The sequence below is a fragment of the Sapajus apella genome, unplaced genomic scaffold, assembly GCF_009761245.1.
Source record: "Sapajus apella isolate SASKATOON/1434 unplaced genomic scaffold, GSC_monkey_1.0 scaffold52, whole genome shotgun sequence".
Taxonomy (NCBI): Eukaryota; Metazoa; Chordata; class Mammalia; order Primates; family Cebidae; genus Sapajus; species Sapajus apella.
The window spans coordinates 14,828,693-14,850,556 of NW_022436992.1; the positions used below are offsets into that span (position 1 = coordinate 14,828,693).

The 21,864-nt window shown below is 47.1% G+C and overlaps 1 protein-coding gene across 2 annotated transcripts in view; it reads right to left on the bottom strand.

Moving 5' to 3' along the window:
* Nucleotides 1-239: 239 nt before the first annotated feature.
* Nucleotides 240-21,864, bottom strand: part of FBLN7 (fibulin 7) — a 48,366-nt gene continuing 26,741 nt past the window's right edge. For both annotated transcript variants that reach the window (XM_032243681.1, XM_032243680.1), the window contains 5 exons: nucleotides 12,775-12,900; nucleotides 6,808-6,945; nucleotides 5,730-5,867; nucleotides 3,471-3,609; nucleotides 240-1,322 (listed from right to left, as the gene is read on the bottom strand). In XM_032243681.1, the coding sequence (XP_032099572.1) occupies nucleotides 950-1,322; nucleotides 3,471-3,609; nucleotides 5,730-5,867; nucleotides 6,808-6,945; nucleotides 12,775-12,900 (914 nt within the window). In that variant the 3' untranslated portion in view covers nucleotides 240-949. The remainder of the gene's footprint in view (nucleotides 1,323-3,470; nucleotides 3,610-5,729; nucleotides 5,868-6,807; nucleotides 6,946-12,774; nucleotides 12,901-21,864) is intronic.

Consider the following 21,864-nt stretch of genomic DNA (forward strand, 5'->3'; position numbering starts at 1 on the left):
AAGGCCATGGAATCCATGACAACTCAAGCATTTTCCTAAACTCTCCACTGCCAGATATTGTCCTTACCAATCTCCCATGTGGCCAAAACAAATTTATATCGTGGAACAGTCCCAAACATCACCTTTATGCACCTTTATACACTCATTTATTCCAGTGTATCCAACCTAGACAGGAAGAGAGTCAGCCATCCCCTCCTGGAAGGAAGTGGGCTGTCTCATGCTCAGGGAGAAGTCAGGCGTCCAGGAGGAACAATTGCTTTTATTTCTTCAGTTATATTACCAGGTTATGTATTTGAGACATGATTTCTCAAAGGGGAAGTAACTCTGAATCCATGCTTTTAACAATGGGTCCTTGGTCTAGAAGGATTTGTGTGGGCTTTAAGGCCCTCCTGCGGCTCTCTGATGAGAAGGCAGGCAGGCTGTCACAGAGGAAAAGGCAGATAAGAACAACGTGCTGGGTCAGGGGAGGAGACGCCACTTCCTATGCCGCATGCGCAGAGGCATGACTAGCCCCCGCCCCACCCCGCATGACTAGAATCGCTTCATTTATAGCAAGCCTGGCTATGAAAATGCAGAAGGGCTGATGGTCATCTGACACACATTGCCAGCTTTTCTCTCCCCAGCCAGTTCAAACTCACAAGGCCATTTGCACAGCATTTTGGAAAGCTGCCCATCCCCTGAATAAAAAAGTTTTGAGAAAGAGCATCATCTAAGGGAAGGGCCTTAAAACAGAAAAAAAAAAATGTGATGGCAGCAGTTTGAATTTTCTGGCTGCCCGTCTGTGCTATTCATGGGACACCGTGCAACGCCACCCTAGAAGCATGGGTGTGCTGGCGAAAGGGCAGAACAGGCGGGAGGAGGAGACGTCCACACAGTCAGTGCCCAAAGCTGAGTCTTGAGGGAAGAGAAATGAGGTCAAATCTCCTCACCCCGGTGCCCTTGTGTACCCTTAGAAGTCATAGGGGGACACAAAGATGGTGACCTTGGACACGTGGTTGGCCTGGAAGGAGCGGTCCAGGTATTCCGACATGTCGACATCCACCTCCAGCGTCTGAGGCCCCTCCAGGGTCTGCACGAGGATCAGCTCCCCAGTCTGCCGGTCTGAGCGCTGCATCACAAAGTGGCCGCGGCTGTTCCCACCCACGATCCCAAACCGCAGGCTGTTGGGCCCAGCTCGGCCGGGGGCAGAGGCCGTGGCCATGCGGAAGAGCGTGATGGGAGTCTTCAGGTTGGAAGGCAGTGAGAGGTAATGGAAGGAGATGGTCTTGGGCAGATGGTGGCAGGGTCTGCTGTCCATGGGGCAGGGGTTTCGCTCACACTGGCTGGAGCAGAGAGGCAAAACAGAGGCGGTCAGCCTTGTGGGGGTCTCACGAGGGGCTGCTCTGACCCGGCTGCCCACCTGCCTTCTTGCAGAGGCCACCTAGATGACCTTTCCTAGCCACGGGTCCCGCAACCAGGAGCTATGGAGCTGCAGGCGAGTGAATGTAGCTGGTGTTAGGCATGGCAAAGGAAGGGCTGCTGCTTCTGTTCCTGCTCATGGGCGCTCCCTGCACACCTGTGTATGTGTGTTTGTATGTGTGTATATATATGTATTTATGCTATTACTATCATTTTTACAGAAAAATAAAGCCTGGGAATATTAAATAATGATTGCAATGCTGATATTCAAACCAGGGGCCCTTTCTCCCTGTGCTGTGATCTTGCTCAGTAATGGTAGGACCTCAGCAGTTAGCCAGCAACATCCTGTAATGCGGTGCTTCCCACATGGTGCACGGTGAACTTCCTAAACACAGCAGCGTGTATTTTATTTTAATTTATTTTTAGACAGAGTCTCACTCTGTCACCCAGGCTGGAGTACAGTGGTGTGATCTTGGCTCTCTGCAACCTCCAGCTGTCAGGTTCAAGTGATTCTCCTGCCTCACCTCCTGGGTAGCTGGGATTATAGGTGCCTGCCACCACGCCCAGCTAATTTTTGTATTTTTAGTAGAGACTGGGGTTTCACCATGATGGCCAGGCTGGTCTTGATCTCCTGACCTCAAGTGATCTGCCTGCTTTGGTCTCCCAAAGTGCTGGGATTATAGGCATGAGCCACCGTGCCCGGCCCACAATGTGTATTCTTATAGCAGGAAGCCCTGTTTTCCTTAATCATTTGGAAACAGGGTCTTGCGGAAATGCTTTCAATATTTCTCTATCTTGTCAAACATAAAAGACAAATGCAATCTAGTATATTTGGTGATTCTGTAGCACCATGATTTTGCAGGTCAAATATCACATCCAGCTGTTGGCTGAATGCCCCAGAGGCCATGATAGAATGGTTCCCCATCCCTTCACTGAGTGACTTCATGAGGAAGGTTCTATTGTCTTCACTCTCTCTAAAAACTGCCATGCCTCAGTGCCACTAACTCTCTTGCTTCTAACCCTCTTTAACTCAACAGCAATTGAAATAATTAAGCTTATGAAGTAATTATCTTCATTTTAAAGACAATGTTAGGTCTTTGGTGATCTCTTTTTGAGAGGAAAATGTATGTGCTTTGTGATAGTTGTCATTGTTCCCCTTAAAGGCCCATCTCCCAACTAAAAAAAGCAAAACAAACAAACAAAAAAAACAAAAAAACCCTCTACTTGGTATTTAAGAGTCACAGTTACGGGCCGGGCATGATGGCTCATGGCTGTAATCCCAGCACTTTGGGAGGCTGAGGTGGGTATATCACCTGAGGTTAGGAGACAGAGACCAGCCTGGCCAACATGGGGAAACCCAGTCTGTACTAAAAATACAAAAATTAGCTGGGCATGGCAGCACGTGCCTATAATCCCAGCTACTCGGGAGGCTGAGACAGGAGATTTGCTTGAACTCAGGAGGCAGAGGTTGCAGTGAGCTGAGATCATACCACTCCACTCCAGCCTGGGCGGCTGAGCAAGACTCTGTCTCAAACAAAACAAAATAAAACAAAAAGCACAAGAGTTGCAGTTACTAGACATAGAACCTTCTAGTACTATTGGAAAAGCAGAGTGGTATAATGCAGGGTGCACAGGCTATGCAGTGTAACTCAAGGGAGTCTACAGTTCCTGGCTATGTGAATGCTGTCACCTCCCAAATCCATGTGATCTATACCTGTCTCCTGGGCTGCTATGGGTTTATCAGGATAACGTCACAACAGCTTTTTCCCTCCAGTGGCCTGCCCTGGCTGTGCCATCTTGGGGTGGCTGCAACCCCATTATCCTCTATGTAGCAGGAGGGCACTTAGTACCTTACTCCCATGGGGAATTGGGTTCTTATTTCTCCAGGACAGCAATGCATTAGATGCAACCACTAAAGGGAAATGGAAACTCAAAGAAGCCAGCCTCCCAGCCTCCCACCTGTCATCTTTCTGTGGCATAACTGTACCTTCTGCCGACAGCCTCTAGGAAGCATCCGGCCCAGCCACACTTGGAGGCCTGGGTGAGGATGTGCATGCCCTGGCAATACTCACAATGGAGACGTCTTCACGTAGCTCACATTGCCACTGCCCTCGGGGCACTCAGGGCTGACGCACTGGAAGCCTCCACCGGTGTTGATGCACGTGGTCCCCCGGGGGCACACTGGCTGCAGGCCCACACATTCATCTACATCTGAGATACGGGACATACAACGGGTGAGAATCTCCCTGACTTTTCCTCCATTTAAGACAGAACCACTCGAGAGGCCTGCAGTCGTTGTATTGCAGTGCTCCCTGCTCCCGGCACTTATTCTTAAAGCAGAAAGCCTGCCTTCCTTGACTGTGTGGAATCAAGGCCTGCAGAAATGCCACGGAGTGCCCCTCCCTGGGATCCTGTCCTCCTTCACTGGGGTATGGCAGGTGGCAGGGGTGGTGGAAAGTACCAGGGGAGTGTTACTGGTCACAATACTTCTCTCAGACCTGTCTGCTTCTAAGCCCACCTGCCCCATTACCCTCCATGGCCATTATTTTTCATCTTTCTATCTATCTATCTATCTATCTATCTATCTATCTATCTATCTATCTATCTTTCTATGTATTTTTAAATTAGAATCTTTTAGAAAGTCTTCCTACCCAACCTCACCCCATGCCTAGTGCAGACACCTTGATGCCATCATTTGTATGAGTTCTCTGCTCCCTTTATAGACATACAGAGAGTCTCTGCAGCTGGAGGCCGTCCTTCCCAACCCCAAGCACCCCTAGGTGGGCCTTTGTGAGCACTGTGGAAGGGAGGGAGTGTGGGCGGCTATCTGGATGCCTTCTTGGGCTCCAGCTCCAGGTCACCCACTCCTCGGAGCCCTGCAGCGGGGCCCCAGTGGGATGTCACTGGAGAACCACCCCTCCCCTCACATTCCAGAGTCAGCTCATGGAGGAGCCCGCTGCCCTCTCTCCTCCTGTTCTCCCTCAGTGGGTCAGAGCTGTTGCCTGAAGCCAGCGGGGCTCCCCTCTGTGTCCTGTTTCCATAGGGAGTGGTCCAGCTGAGGAGGTGGGCCTGTCCCCTTCCTCATGTGAGCTCTGCCTGCAGGAGCAGACCCAGTCCCCCAAAGGCCCACTGCAGCATGGGGATTCGAGGGCCAAGGGTCAGGATGATCCCACTTGGCCTTCAGGCCTGAGGTGTGGGTTCTGACTCAACCCATGTGGAATGTCAGCGTGTCTACAGCAATTGACATCTGTATTTTTCCTAAGCGGAGGCGGGGTGACAGGAGGCCTCCTGTTAGGCACCCGGTGTCCCTGGGACTTGGACTTGTCCTGTGGTGATGCTGGTGACTGCTGTGAGGGTTCTCAGCCTCTCTGTTCTACAACCAACCCACTCTGCACACATCCTTCCTGCCCTCTTAGGTGCCCCCTGCCCCTGCTGTGGACACTCCTTGTCAGCTAAAGATGTTCTTTCTCACTCTGCCAGGAATCAGCCTCAGAAACCTCAACCCCGTTCTCCAGGAGGCCACTGGTGATGGACAGGATTCAGCACTGGGGCAAAACCTGAGCCAGTTCTTTTCCATCTGCACCCCTGTTCCCCAACCCACTCTATGAACCTGAGAGGCTGACTGATTTTCAGCTGGGGTTGGCAAATGACAGTGACCCAGCCTGAGGAGTCCTGACCTACCTGGATGTGGTTCTAGTGGTGGCTGTGTCCTTGATGGCCACAATCTGTCATTCTCTGATAAGCCCCCTCACTCCCTGCACCCCTCAAGCCCAGGGGTAGTAACGCCCCGGACTCTTGTCCCTCCCTGGGTGCTCTGCCTCCCTGGTTGTCCTCAGCTACCATCAAACAAGGCTGGTGCTGTAGAGCTTGACCTCGCTAAGACATAAGTGCCTGTCAGGTGCTGCTCCTTTCAGAGGTGGACCTACAGGTGGCCACACACGGTCATGGAGCCTCATGGGTTCCTCCAGATTACATGACATGGATGACCACCTGGCCAGTCTGCCTTTAGGTCCAGCCCTAGCTGAAGGCATTGTTGAGTGGGTGAAACTGACCAGATCTTGAAAAAAAAAAAAAAAAAAAAAACCCAGTTACTCAAATAAAAGTCCGAAAAGACTAGTTGCCAGGATGGTTAAGGAACTCATTTTCCTATTTATGTAGATGATTATGTGGCCTGATCTTTGAGAAGCCCTTTGGTTGGTGGCTTTTTAAAAATTGAAAATATCTGAAACTGTGACTCTGCCAACCACCTCACTCCCAATTGTGAGGTCCTGGGGGTTCACCACAGCAGCAGGTAGCCAGGTGCAGATGGCACTCTCTCTAACCTCGCTTACCCTCACAGCTCTTCCCGTCGGCCAGGGTTCGGTATCCGCTGGGGCAGGTGCAGCGGTAAGAGCCCGGGGTGTTCACACAGGCATGCATGCAGAGCCGGGGCCGCCCCTCCTGCCCGTAGAGCTCACACTCGTTCACATCTGCGGACAGAAGTGCTCACTGTGACTCCGGGAGCCATGCAGCACGTGTTGCCAGCTGCGACCCAGAACAGTCAGTCATGCCTCAGTTCCTGGAGGCAATGGCAGCTGCAGTTAAGTGGCTGGGCCTCAGGCAGCGGCCATGCCCTACCCCCAGCAGAGCACTCGCAAGAGGAGCAGGTATGCTTTCCTTTCTCCTAAGCCGAGGTCCCAGAGGACGAAAAGGAGGAGTGACAGGGAGCTGATGTGCTAGACCCTAGAAGAGCATCTCTGTCTTAGGCTGAAGACACTGGGGGAGACCCTGCAGAAGCTGGCAAATCAAGCCTATTCCCAGAAAGTAGGGAGGGAGTAACAGCCCCATGTTAACTCCCTTTATCTTTGGGAATGGAATAAGAGGGTCTCCTTTCTGCTGCTGTAAAATGATGCTTTTAGCACCAACTGACCAGATCTCAGATTTGAACTACTGCTTTGCATTGTTTGGGGAGAGAACTCTGGTAATCAGGAGAGGGCAGCAAAACTGAGCCTTCAGGAAAGCTAAGCCCAGAGGGGACCAAGGAATGATTCCCACACCCCGCCCAGCTCTGGGCCCTCTCTAACACAGTGATTTAAGCTCCTCCTTGCCACCCATAGATATGATTCCAGCCAGGACCGAGGGGATGGAGGGGCTCAAGCCTCTCCGGAACCAAGCACGTGTGGCTTGGGCATAGGCTGGACCAGTTTCTGAGGTGGGGCGAGCTCTGATTTCTATGAATTAGCTGCATTCTAGCAATTATTATCAACACTTACCTATAATGCAAAGTGGCCAGGCCTTCTGAGACGGCGCCTAGGAAGCCACCCGTGTAGGGTGCGTCCGCGCAGGCAGGAGGGCGGTGGGTGAAAGCCCCTTCCCCGCCCCATGTCCTCCCCCTGCGGTCCCCAGTGTCCTGGCGGAGCCCGAGCCTACCCTCGCAGACGCTGTCGCCGGCGGCGCCGCTCAGGTGGAATCCGGCCTCGCAGCTGCAGTGCTGAGCCCGCTCCACCTGCGCACAGCGCGGCGCGCGGCTGAAGGCAGAGTCGCCGGCCACGCTGCCCTCGGGGGCGGCTGCGGGGAGAAGACACGCTCAGTGCCGGGCCCTGGCGCACCTGCCATCAGCCCAACCTTGGGTAGGGGCCGGGAGCAGAACCCAGACGGGGGCACAGCTCCTTCTCAAAGAGCTTCCTCTGGAAGTAGGGAAAGGAAAGACAAGTAATTAACCATGAAACCCGCGGACCTGTCCAGGGCCCACCCAAATGGAGCGCAGGACAGCAAGCTCACTAGAATAGAATGGTGCATAAAAACGCAGGCCACCAAGCTGCACCCCAGAAGGACTGCTAGGCCAAGTCTACGTTTTCACTTAAAAAGACTTGAACACCCCAAAATTCTAACAGTGATCACTAGCGTTTAAAACCGTGGGCCACTATTTTTTATTTATTTTGGTTGTGTGTGTTTTTTTCGTTAAATTTTAGGTGTGAGGACCTTCAACATGTGAAGGTTTGTTACACAGATAAACACGTATCACAGGGGATTGTTGTACACATCACCCAGGTATTAAGCTCAGTAGCTGATAGTTATCTTTTCTGCTCCTCTCCCTCCTCCCCCATTCTCCCTCAAGTAGACCTCAGTGTGTTGTTTCCTTCTTTGTGTTCGTAAGTTTTTATCATTTAGCTCCCACTTATAAGTTAGAACATGCAGTATTTGGTTTTCTGTTCCTCTGTTAGTTTGCTAAGGATGGTAGCCTCCAGCCTCAACCATGTTCCCACAAAAGACATGATCCCATTCTTTTTTATGGCTGCATAATATTCCATGGTGTATAGTTACCACATTTTCTTTATCCAGTCTGTCACTGACTGACATTTAGGCTGGTTCCATGTCTTTGCTATTGTGAACAGTGCTGCAACGAATATTCGAGTGCACGTGTCTTTATGGTAGAATGCTTTATATTGCTCTGGATATACACCCAGTAATAGGATTGCTGGGTCAAGTGGTAGTTCTGCTTTTAGCTCTTTGAGGAATCACCAAACTGCTTTCCAAAATGGTTGAACTAATTTACACTCCACCGACAGTGTAAGGGTTCCCTTTTCTCCGCAACCTCCCCAGGATCTGCTACTTTCTGACTTTAATAATAGTTATGACTGGTGTGAGATAGTATCTCATTGTGGTTTTGATTTGCATTTCTTTAATGATCAGTGATATGGAACTTTTTCCTCATATGCTTTTTGGCTGCACGTATGTCTTCTTTTGAGAAGTGTCTGTTCATGTACGTTGCCCACTTTCTAATGGGGTTGTTTTTCACTTGTAAATTTAAGTTTCTTATAGATGCTGGATATTAGACCTTTGTCAGATGCATAGCTTGCAAGTATTTTCCCCCATTCTATACATTGTCTGTTTACTCTTTTGATAATTTCTTTTGCTGTGCAGAAGCTCTTAAGTTTAATTAGATCCCATTTGTCAATTTTTGCTTTTGTTGCAAATCCTTTTGGTGTCTTTTTTTTTTTTTTTTTTTTTTTTTTTTTTTTTTTTGGTGGCGAGTGTCTTGAAATCTTTGCCCAATCCTATGTCCAGGATGGTATTGCCTATGTTGTCTTCCAGGGCTTTTATAGTTTTGGGTTTTATATTTAACTCTTTAATCTATCTTGACTTGATTTTTCTCTATGGTGTAAGAAGTGCTCCAGTCTTCTGCATATGGCTAGACAGTTATTTCAGCACAATTTATTGAATAGGAGTCTTTTCCCCATTCTTGTTGCTGTCAGCTTTGTTAAAGATCACATGGTCATAGATGTATGGCCTTATTTCTGGGCTCTCCATTCCATTTCATTGGTCTATGTGCCTGTTTTTGTAACAGTACCATGTTGTTTTGGTCACTGTAGCCTTGTGGTATAGTTTGAAGTTGGGTAATGTAATTCCTCCAGCTTTTTTCTTTTTGCTTAGGATTACCTTGGCTATCAGGTTTTTTTGGTTCCATATACATGTTTAAATGACTTTTTCTAGTTCTGTGAAGAATGTCTTTGATAGTTAGATAGGAATAGCATTGAATCTATAAATTATTTTGGGCAGTGTAGCCATTTTAATGATATTGATTCTTCATATCCATAAGCATTGAATGTTTTTTCATTTGTCTGTGTCTTCTCTGATTTTTTTGAGCTGTGTTTTGTAATTCTCACTGTAGAGATCTTTCACCTTCTTGGTTAGCTGTATTCCTAGGTATTTTATTTTTGTGTGTGGCAACTGTGAATCAGATTGCCTTTCTGATTTGGCTCTCAGTTTGGTTGTTGGTATATAGGAATGCTAGTGATTTTTCCACATTGATTTTGTGTTCTGCAACTTTGCTGAAGTTGTTTATCAGCTGAAGGAGCTTTTGGGCTGAGACTGTGGGATTTCCTAGACATAGAATCATGTCATCTGCAAACAGAGATAATTTGACTTCCTCTCTTCCTATCTGGATGCCCTTTATTTCTTTCTCTTACCCAACTGATCTGACCAGGACTTCCAATACTATGTGGAATAGAAATGGTGAGAGAGGGCATTCCTGTCTTGTGGTGGTTTTCAAGGGAAATGCTTCCAGCTTTTGCTCATTCAGTATGATGTTGTTTGTGTGTTTGTCACAGATGAATCTTATTATTTTGAGATCTGTTCCTTCAATACCTAGTTTGTTGAGAGTTTTTAACATGAAGGGATGTTGAATTTTATCAAAAGCCTTTTTGCATCTATTGAGATAATCATGTGGTTTTGCCTTCAGTTCTGTTTATGTGATGAATCACATTTATTGATTTTTATATGTTGAATCAACCTTGTAGCTCAGGGAAGAAGCCTACCTGATCATAGTAGATTAGCTTTTTGATGTGCTGCTGGATTTGGTTTGCAAGTATTTTGTTAAGAATTTTTGTATCAATGTTCATCAATGATATTGGTCTGAAGTTTCCTTTTTTTGTTGCGTCTCTGCTAGGTTTTCTTATTGAGATGATGCTGGCCTCATAGAATGAGTTGGGGAGAAGTCCCTCCTCCTCAATTTTTTGGAATAGTTTTTGTAGGAATGGTACCAGCTCTTCTTTGTACATCTGGTAGAATTAGGCTGTGGATCCATAAGGTCCTGGGCTTTTTTTGGTTGGTAGGCTATTTGTGACTAATTCAATTTCAGAGCTCATTATTGGCCTGTTTATAGATCATTATTTTTTGTTCTTTTTTTTTTTTTTGTATTCCTTGTACTTTTCTAAAGTATTCACATTTTTGGTTTTTACCAAGAACGTAAATTTCCTTCCTTCCTTCCTTCCTTTTTTTTCCCTCTCTCTTTCTTTCTTGAGACCGAGTCTTACTGTGTCACCCAGGCTGGAGTGCAGTGGTACAATCTCGGCTCACTGAAACCTCTGTCTCCCAGGTTCAAGCAACTCTCCTGCCTCAGCCTCCTGAGTAGCTGAGATTATAGGCACGCATCACCACACCCTGCTAATTTTTTTTTTGTATATTTAGTAGAGATGGGTTTCACCATGTTGGCCAGGCTGGTCTTGAACTCCTAACCTCAAATAATCCACCCAGCCTCCCAAAGTGCTGGGATTATAGGCACGAGTCACTGTGCCTAGCCAAATTACATTTCTAATCAGGAAAATATGCTATTTTTCTGAAAGTTCATCAAGCATTTAGAGCTCTCATATGTTGAAAGAGTTTAAGAGGAATCAGCGGGAATCAAACACAAGGGGACAAATCCTGCATGATTCTACTTAGGTGAGGTCCCCAGAGTAGTCAGACTCATAGAGACAAAAAGAAGAATGAATGATGATTACCATGGGCTGTGGGAGGGCAATGGGGAGTTGTACTGTTATGGGTACAGAAGTTCAGTTTTGCAAGACAAAAAGAATTCTGGAGCTGGATGATGGTGATGGTTGAACAACAATGTGAATGTGATTAGTGCCACTGAGCTATACAGTTAAAAATGATTAAAATGGTAAATTTTATGTTATGTGTATTTTATCACAATAAAAAATATGGTGAATGGATTTTTAAAAAAGGAATTGGAGGGATGCTCCTCCAGGGAGCCAGAATGACATGGGCCAGCTGATGGGAAGGACTATTAGGGTGTGGGACCAGGTGAGCAAGAGCCCTGGTGTGTGCTTGCTGTTCATGGAGACTGTGAGGATAGGAGCTGGCTTTGGATGTGCCTGCTTGCTTCCCCGCCTTCCCATTCCTGGGGAAGATTCTGGTTATGGGAACACTTTATAACAGGCCCCCCTGGACCTGAGCAACAATTCTCTAAAGATCCCTGGGTGGGTATGGTGGCTGACGCCTGTAATCCCAGCACTTTGGGAGGGTGAGGTAGGCAGACCATTTGAGATCAGGAGTTTGAGACCAGCCTGGCCAACATGGTGAAACCCTGTCTCTACTAAAAATACAAAAATTAGCTAGGAGTGGTGGTGAACACCTGCAATCCCAGCTACTTGGGAGGCTGAGGCAGGACAATCACTTGAACCTGGGAGGCAGAGGTTGCAGTAAGCTGGGATGGTGCTACTGCACTCCAGCCTGGGCAACAGAGTGAGACTCTATTTAAAAAAAAAAAAAAAAAATCCCACAGTGGGAGGAAACCCTAAAGGGTGGGGTTTAGAATATTCAGTGACCACGACCGGCATATTTAGGGCAAAAGGGAACCCATTTCTTTTTCCCTCTTGTTTGTAAACAAGGGGAAAGGCAACAAGGTATCCAAGAAGCCCAGTCTCTGGCCTCAGTTTCTATAGAAAGCAGTCCCAGGGACAGGAGCTATAAGGGGCTCTGATCTCGGGAGGACAGCTTCATTATGAGAAAGTGTCCAGCTGGCTGACTCAGCTGAACTATGCCAGGATCTCAAATATTGATAAAGATCTTATCCATTGGACACTGCAGTAGCCCCAATGGCCCTTCCCACCACAGATATTTCATACAGAAGTAAAGACAAACAGACATAACACACCAGACTTTTCTAGCAAAGGAATAGGACATCTTTGGGGCTGAATGAAATCTTGGTGGCAACATGATGTGGAAACCTCTGTCCATCCATCACAGATTCCTTATCACTGGATTTTCTTGCCACATGCAAAACCAGCCACTGGGTGACTCCTTAGACCCTCTGGGAGGAGGTACGTTGGGATGCGAGATGTGAATGATAATCATCTCAAAACCAGTCAAACGGATAGTTATCCAGCTCTCCAAATACTGCATCAATAGCTGCTAATTTTGCAGGATGTGATGGGAACACTGGAAGGAAAAGGTGGTTCTGCTGGCAGAAGAAATGCCAACCAAGCGAAGGTGGCAACAATGAAACTCCTCAGGCCACGTTCCCAATCTAGGGGATTTTTAGGTTGGGAGTCAGTTCTTGCACTTGTGTTTTCTACTATAAGAAGAATCATGCCGGAAGCGGTGGCTCATGCCTGTAATCTCAACACTTTGGGAGGCCAAGGCGGGCGGATCACGGGGTCAGGAGATCAAGACCATCCTGGCTAACACAGTGAAACCCCGTTTCTACTAAAAATACAAATAATTAGCAAGGCATGGTGGCATGTGCCTATAATCCCAGCTACTCAGGCGACTGAGACAGGCGAATTACTTGAATCCAGAAGGTGGAGGTTGCAGTGAGCCAAGATCATGCCACTGCACTCCAGCCTGGGTGACAGAGCGAGACTCCGTCTCAAAAAAAAAAAAAAAAAAAAAAAAAAAAAAGGATCAAAACTCTGGTTGCATCAAAGAGCTAAGCTCTGTCAAGTGACTACCTTAGAAAACCAGAGGGATCAATGGATGTGAAACAGAGAGGAAAAGCTACATTTTTGAGACGGGGACTGAGTGCCCTACATGCCTGCATTTGGTGATCTATGCCTAGGGTCCTCCTCTCCCCACAGCAGGATGTCCTCACCTAACTCCATGGTGGCTACGTACCAGTCTGGGCCTGATGCTGACAGCGGTTCCCAGTCCTTCCTGGAGGACAAATGCATCTGTACTGGCTGAGTCCTTCTACACACGTTCCACCATTTTGACAAGGCTGGCTGGAGCATTCGCTGATTTCTAGGAAAATAAATAATTTTCAAATATAAGGATGTGAGTTCTAGGTCTAAAACAAATAAAATAAAAAACTGATGAAGGGTTAACTTCCTTTACATTGTAGAATAACTCCCACTTTCTACCTGACCCCACCTACTCTTTCCACCCTCTCCACCAGCAAGAGCTGCCAGGGGGCGGATGGGGCTGATATGCAGCCCTGTTGCATCTCCATTCATTAGCAGGCCCTGTACCCAGCACACACTGCCCACCTGGGGCTCTGCGTGCAGGAGCTGGCCTATGACCTGGCCATACTCCACCCACAGGCACCATTTTCCAATTTGTGAAGGTGTAGCTAGGCAGAGGTGGGTATCTGTGGGCATCTGCCCACATTGCCTTTCACTCAGGCTCTCCAGCCCACAAATCCTCTCCTCCATCAGCCAGCACCTGGGAGAAACACTTTTAAACAGGAACGAAATTCAGTGCAGTTATAAAGGGGAGGGGTGGCCCACTAGAATGTCCTGGGTTGGGGAAAACAAATTCAAATTCCCACCCAAAAGCCCTCCTGTGCTTGACCAGGTAAGAGGTTTTTTTGACATCTCCTTAATGTTGGTAAAGGGAGATGTTCCTTGCTCATCTACACACTTCTGTGGAAAAGATCTATGTAGAGAGAGACTGTTATCTTAAAAAGCTCAAAGGATTTTTTTTTCTCTGAGTGGTAGGCTTACAGGCAATTTTTATTTGCTTGTTTATACTTTTTTGTATTCTTCCATTTTCCCATAATAACCACACATACATTTTTTAATTAGAAAAAAATGATTCTCTTAAAACCCACAGGCCACATGTTAACTGGGCATGGCGGCGTGTGCCTGTATCCCAGCTACTTGGGAGACTGAGGTGGGAGAATCACTTGAACCTGGGAGGCAGAGGTTGCAGTGAGCAGAATTGCACCACCACATTCCAGCTTGGGTGACAGAACGAGTCTCCATCTCAAAAACAAAAACCAAACCAAAACCAACCAAACAAATACACACAAAAAAAACTCAGACCACATGTGCTTGTCATGAATTCCCTAAGCCCACTTTTAGTGCGTAGAAACAGACCATTTCCACCAGAGAGAGGTTTGTCAGTTCCCTGACTTGACCATATCATCTTCGGAAAGAAAACTGAAAACACCTCCTTGTTGGCATAAAAGCAGCCTTTCCTGCTGTGTCTATCAAGAGGAGGAAACAGGTGCTTTGTTCCTAATGAGAATGACAGGCTTGTTTTGGGTGGATGGGAGGGTCTTAGGCTTCCCTTAAGCCTCCTGGAGACTGGGAGGTCTTTAGACTCTTACACAGTTTCTGTTTGTTGCAAAAAGACTCAGACCACCCGAATGCTGCTCATCCCTAGAGAAGGAGCCATTTCCGTTTCTCAGTAACCTCAGCCCGGTTGCACTGTCCCTCGTACATTCTGTTTGCAGATGACTGGTTTCCAGGAATGCATCTGAAATGACTGTGCACAAATGCCATAGAGCTTGGGGTTCCTGTTTCTATCCATTGTTCAGCTCCATCATTGCTCACCAGCATAGTCTGGAAGTGGGCAGATCACTAGGCCGTGAAGTTGTGGGCAGAGAGCCAGAAAATGTGAACACCAGTATTGTGCAGCTTGGCCCCACTAGGGCCAGCACCGTGGTCTCTCCTTTGCTGGCCGCCGGAAGAAGGCACTGAGCCTGACCTGTACCTGGACCATGTGGATGGGGGTTGGGCATCATTGGCGCTGCAGAGAAACACACAGGTGTCCCAGGACTGCGCACTCTGTCTCCCACTCTGGATCCACCCAGCGCATTCATTTCTAGACAGGCTGCATTCAGACTCTCTCTGTCTCTCTTTTTTTGAGATGGAGTCTTGCCCTGTCGCCAGGCTGGAGTGCAGTAGTGCTATCTCGGCTCTTATGTTGATATGCAGTCAGAGGCATCCAGTGGCCTAATGTCCAGCCTGGCAGCCCTTCTGTGTCTGGATTGAAGTACAGTTGTCATCACACCCACATGTGTCCCAGGCTGTGGCATTCAGTCAAGTGCATGGCAGATGCTGGCAAGCCAAAGCCCAGATGATAATCCTGCTTTCATCTGCTGTTTCATGAGCACTTACTGTTTTCATGAAACCTAGCTAACTATTTTATATGCATGACTGAAATTTTTTCTTTTATTTCTAATTCCTTCCTAGGTTCTGTCAACTGATTTCCAGTTTTTCCTTTTTCCAATCACCTCAGTTTTGAGCGTTTTTTCATTTTTATCTAAACTGTTCTTTCCTTGCTTTTATCTTTTAAACACTTCTTTCAGCTTGTGATACTCTAGATGAGTCTTTATCTGTTTCATGAGTATGTCTTTCCGGCATTTTTTTATTGTCTATAGACATTTTATTCTCTTTTTTCTTATAATAGTTTCTATGGGATTTGTCAAGAGTACTTTTCATTACTCATAATTAAGTGAAATAAGCTTTCCCATATAGCTTTGCTAACTTCATGAGTCTGAAATTCTCACTTCTGTTGTTTTTCCAGTGTGAGCAAACACAGGGCGTCACACTTTCTCAGCTCTGCCGCCTTTGCACTTTTGTCTGGATGACCATCTCTTTCATTTGCACCTATTTTCCTTGATGTGCCCAGTTTGGACTCTCCTTCCCTTAAAGTCTCCTTAATATTAAGACTTCGCCCTGGAAAATTTTGGAGGTTCCTATGCAGCAGGCTGTTCCAGCAACGGAAACTTCCTATTGATAAGGGGGACTTAGGGCTGGGTGCGGTGGCTCACGCCTGTGATTGCAGCACTTTGGGAGGTCAAGGCGGATGGATCACCTGAGGTCAGGAGTTCAAGACCAGATTGGCCAACATGGAGAAACTCCATCTCTACTAAAACTACAAAAAATTAGCCAGGCATGGTGATGGGCGCTTGTAATCCCAGCTACAAAGGAGTCTGAGATGGGAGAATTGCTTGAACCCAGGAGGCAGAGGTTGCAGTGAGCTGAGACTGTGCCACTGCACTCCAGCCTCGGTATGGGTGACAGACTGCAACTCTGTCAAAAAAAAAAAAAAAAAAAAAAAAAAAAGAAAAGAAAAAGAAAAGGTGAACTCCATACCTGAGAAAACTGACCCAGAAAGGCAGGCACTGAGACAGATCCTAACCAAATGGCTCAATTTTAAAGAAAAAATGTATTTTAGGGGCTTTCAGGCAAAAAGACCAATATAATAGCACAACAGCATCAGTGTAAAACAGAAGACACAGAGTGACATATTTAAAATACTCAAGAAAAGAAAAACGTGAGATAGGTGTTTTATATCCAATGAAACTAACATTCAGTAAAAAAAGCTGCACACTTTTTGAAAGTGGTAATACTCAGGGAATTGCTATAACTACACAGACATCAGGATGAGGATGGCAGTGACACTCACTGAGGCAGAAGAGACGATATCAACCAATTCTAAGTTATGGGGCCGATTTGGACCCTGATTCAAACAAACTGTTTAAAAAATGTGAGACAATTGGGGGAATTTTTACTGTAATTAGATATTGATGATATTAAGGAATTTGCTGTGTTAATCACTGGATTTTAGGTACATACAGTCATTCTACTATTCTCTGTAGTTTTGTGTGTTTGAAACTTTCCATAGTGAGAAAATGTTTTAAGATGCTTAACTTGGCATTATTCGTAATTATGAAAACCTTGAAACAATAGAGGGATCATTCAATAAAGCCTAGAATAGCCCTTCCAAAGAAGTGCTTCCTAATCATGAAAGTTATGTTTAGAAAGAAGAGGTAATGGAGAATTGCTCATGTTAATATCTACACAGATGATACTGGATATGTGCAACTTGCACGTATGTGCTTAGATAAAATACTAGAAGGAAATTCATCTTTTTTCATTCATTTAATCATTTGGTAAATCAGCCAGTCAGTTAATTACTCAGTAACTATCAAGTGGCTACTACATATTTAAAAGACAGCTCTTTTTACTCAAATCCTTTTTTTTAAAGGTCTCTGGGGAAAGGCCTCATGATACAGAAGGTGAGATGGACTGAAGCTCTGCTTCCTTCTGGCTGCAAAATGCCCTTCCAAACACTCTATCCAGCACTGCTGGCCCTGCTTTCCACAGCCTCCCTGAGGTCTGCCTCTCTGGGCCCTTCCTGTCTCCTTTTGCTCTCCTCCTTCTCCATTTGACTTCTCAATGCCCCGCAGGTCTCTGCCTGAGCCATGTTTCTGTCTCCACCCTCTCCTTCTGGGTCCTCCTACCACTGCCCATGGATTTCAGTACTATCTTATGCCAATAACTCCCAAGCGGGTACCTCCAACCCTTCTGCTGCCTTGGGCTCCAGATGATGTCTACCCATCTGGGGTGGAATGAATGGATCTCCACTAGGGTGTCCCACAGCCATTTTAACTTAATATGTTTAAAATGGAATTCTGATCAATGACCCGCACACGAGCTGCTTAAAAACAAACCACACCCATTGCTCAGTCTTCATTATCTCTGTAAATGACACCCTGCATGCCATCATCTAAGCCTGAGTCTGGAGCCTTGATTTCTCCTCCTGGCTCACGGCCCACAGGGGATGCAGCAAATTCCATCAGTTCTGTCTCTAAAAAGACTTAGAATCTCCAGTGCCACAGTCTCTCCCCGGGACTTCTGCAGTAGCCGCCTATGTGTTTTCCAAGCGTCCACTCTCGCCGTCTCCAATGCACTCTCTATGCAGCAGCACCACTTGTCTTAACCCTGTTTATTGTGCTTAGAACAAAAATCCTATCACCCACAGGGCCCGTGACTCCAGCAGCCGGCCTGTGAGTCTCTCCACCTCACCTGGCTCAGTCTCAGCTCATATAATCTCCAGCAACAAGGTTCTATAATTTTGTTTTTCATTTCCTCAAATGTGCCAAATTCTTCGCTTCCTTGGAGTCTTTGTTCATGTTCCTTCCTTTTCTTTTTTTTTTCTTTCAAGACAGGGTCTCACTCTGTCACCCAGGCTGGAGTGCAGTGACATGATCTCGACTCACTGCAACCTCCACCTCCCAGGTTCAAGTAATTCTCCAGCCCCAGCCTCCTGAGTAACAGGGATTATAGGCACGTGCTACCATGCCTGGTTAATTTTTGTACTTTTAGTAGAGATGGGGTTTTGCCAAGTTGGCCAGGCTGGTCTCGAACTCCTGACCTCAAGTGGTCCAATCACCTTCTCCTTCCTTTTCTTTTCCTTTCTTCCTTCCTTCCCTCCTTCCTTCCTTCCTTCCCTCCCTCCCTTCCTTCCTTCCCTCCCTCCCTTCCTTCCTTCCTTCCCTCCCTCCCTTCCTTCCTTCCTCCCTTCCTTCCTTCCTTTCTTCCTTCCCTCCTTCCTTCCCTCCCTCCCTCCCTTCTTCCTTCCTTCCTTTCTTTCTTTTTCTTTCTTTCTTTCTTTCTTTCTTTCTTTCTTTCTTTCTTTCTTTCTTTCTTTCTTCTCTTTTTGAGACAGTGTTTTGCTCTTGTCTCTTGTCACCCAGGCTGGAGTGCAATGGCCCAATTTCAGCTCACTGCAAACTCCACCTCCCACGTTCAAGCTATTCTCCTGCTTCAGCCTCTGGAGTAGCTGGGATTACAGTCACCCGCCATAATGTCCAGCTAACTTTATGCATTTTTAGTAGAGATGGGGTTTCACCATGTTGGCCAGGCTGGTCTTGAACTCCTGGCCTCAAGTAATCCAGCCGCCTTGGCCTCCCAAAGTGCTGGGATTACAGATGTGAACCACCAAGCCCAGCCCCTCTTTCCTTTTCTTAAAACAGTGTCTGCCCTAGGCTGCCCAACTACCTGCTCTTTGCCTGTCTAGATCCCTTTCCTCCTTTCGTCTCAGTGTCATTGTCCTCTGCTCAGAAGCCCTCAACTGCTCCATGCCCCATGCTGTTTACTATCCCTCGTTAGGTTCTGTGTGGCCCTCACCACAAACGTCAGCTCGCTTCCCTTGATGTGTGGCTGCCTGCTTTGCTTTGCCTCCCTGCTTAGCCTGTGTGCCACAGAGGCTGGGGCCATGTCTGTGAGATTCGGGCTTGAGTCCCTAGCATCTGGCACAAGGCTTTGTGCATGGCTGGTGCTCAGTAAAAATTGGCTTAATAAAAGAATGAAGGTTAAAAATAAAGGGTGGGGACGGCTGACAAAAGATTCATTTTCACCAGCATGATGATAAGTGACAACGGTATTTATATCTCTCGAATTCGTTTCTTTGGTTACCCACATTGTCAAAAGCACAAGAGCTTCAGCTGTGGTTCCTAATTCAGAAAGCTTTTACATCTTACAAACATGGCTTCAGAGAAAGAAGGGCGGGGGGGAAGGAAAATAATGGAGAAATGGAGAAAGCCAAGTGGCTGCTTTCCACTCTGGAGTTCTGGACCCCACCTCTGCCTGCTGTTTTTTTTTTTTTTCCTGCCGAGACAGAGTCTTGCTGTGTCGCCCAGGCTGGAGTGCAGTGGCATGATCTCTGTTCACTGCAACTTCCACCTGCTGGGTTCAAGCCATTCTCCCTGCCTCAACCTCCTGGGTAGCTGGGATTAGAGGCCCCTGCCACCACACCTGGCTAATTTTTGTATTTTTAATAGTGGCGAGGTTTCTCCATGTTGGCCAGGCTGGTCTTGAACTTCTGACCTCAAGTGATCTGCCCGCCTCAGCCTCCTGAAGTGTTGGGATTACAGGCGTGAGCCACTGCGCCTGTCCTGCCTGCTTTTTTTTCATGGAGTACTTATGTGTAATTTCCTTCCCTGCCAAGTTGGGTTCATCACCCTCTTTCCAAGCAGCTGACTGGGGCTGGAGTGTGGGACAATTATGGCAGTACTGCCAAATTTGTCGCTGGCACTGATATTTTGGGTCTTGAGATGAATTCTCTGTAATTAAGAAGATTATGTCCCCCCTGTGGTCATAACATATGGCAACCACATGACTGGTGGTTTGGAACATGCAGTGGGTGTGCTCAGTGGTTGTTGGTAAGTTTCTAGGGTTGGTCTCTAGATTGTTGAGTTCCAGCCTGTGTCCCATCCACACCCTTAATGCTGTCACAATTGGTTATCAAACAGCAGTCAGGAACACTATTTCTCCCTCCTGACAGGTTTGGCTGGCACTGCTGTGAGGCTGTTGCTGGAGACAATATCCATGAATCACATCAATTCCTGCTGTGAACAGAAGTGTCAACGCAGGCACAGTCTACACACTTAGGAGGGGCCAGGGCCAGCAGCTGCTGGAGCAGCTTGGTTATAACGCATGAGTGTTTTTGTTCAATCACCACCATGGGGTCAATACCCAGGCCCCATTTACACTTAAAGAGAAGAAAAATCTCCATCTAAGATCTCATCAGGACTGGCCATCACCTTGTTCCCCGAGTCAGTCCTTCCCAAGGTTTAGATGGCACATGCAGCCCAAGTAGACATCCCCAGGGGCGCCGCACCATGCAGCCCTTTGGTGTGAAGATCAGGAAAAAAGGAAAGAGGGCTAGGAAGAAAGCCATGGGGAGAGGAGAGACAAAGAACACCAGGTGCATCTGGAATGAGCCGTTAAGTCCAAGGACAAGACTCAGGAGGATACCACGTTGGACCACAAGAAATGTCAGTAAACTTGCTGGTTGCCTGGCAGGTGGGACCGTCTGCTCCAAACCGTAGTCCTCCAGGCAAACTCTGCCCAGCAGGGTTGGGGGCTCTGATCTTTGTAAGAGTAGGTTTGGCTTTCCTAAAACATCAGGGCAAGTAGCAGTGAGCATAACAGGTGCCTTCCCTGGACAGAGATGACACACGCACAGTCTACTGTCCTGCCTGTGGCCGGCAGTCATTCTGACTGGTTTGGGCCCAAAATGCATTAGCACTTCAAAGTTTTCAATATATTTTTTGCTTCTGGCAATAGCAAGAATGAATCAAGTAGTGCTTTTCAAAATTTAGTTAACAGCAGTATTACTTAGGGAACATATTAAAAATGCAGATGTTTTAGGTCTCATCTATAAAGGTCCAGACTTGGTAGGTCTTTTGAGACTTCAGAATCTGCCTTTTATGAGCTTCCTGGGTGACTCTGGAGCACCCGAGTGTTTGACATCACAGCATAAGTCATGATGCGGCAAGACCCTCTTTTCCATTAAGGGGTCCTGCTGCAGTGAGGCAGGTGCAAATGCATGACTAAAGCACCCAAGGTCAAGAAGGAAGCTGATGGACACACCCAGGATCCTCTAGGAAGGCATCCTTGGCCAGCCGCTAGGATGCAGATGGACTGTGGGGAGTGCTTTTGGTCTCCACTTTTGTCAAGCAACTATGTGTCCCTTTGTTTGAGCCACTTCTTAAGATGATGTTCCTGGGCCTCCAGTGTTTTGTATCTATCTGCCTAAAAAGGCATTCTTTCTGCTATCTTCTCCGATGAACTCATCTATTCGTTTTAATCACATGATGCACAACGTAGATGTATGTTGCCGTCAAGAACAGAATATTTGGATAATATCTGAGCAAGCAAGAAAAGACAGCACACACACAAGTAAAATGTGTTTTTGCTTGCAGCACCGCTGGGGGGCGCGTGGGCTGGTGCAGCCCTTCTGCAGAGCAGCAGGCAGTGCTCAGTTCAAAGCGAGCCTGAAGCCAGTAGGCCCCGTCCAGCCACAGATACACAGCCCAGAGATAACATCGGGGGATGAGAAGGCCTTGTCATCATTGTTTGTGGTGGCCAGGAGTTGACTGCAATCAGGTGTCCATGGCAGGGAGTGGACAGATCAGATGTGGGAGTGCACCCTGGAGGGAACAAGGCATGGCAATGCAGATGGGTCCTGAAAGTACTGAGCAGACCGAGAAGGAAACCAACCAGGGTCTGTAACTCAATCTATCAGTTAAAAATACTGACACCCAAAGCAATAAAAATGAAATATCTGTGTGTACCCACCTTCCCTGACATGGCTTATCACCCAGGAGGTGCTTAACCTGGCTTGAGATCTTTCAGAGTCAAGTAGGTAAATACCAGATATTGGCATTTCCCCTGTTTTGTTTGT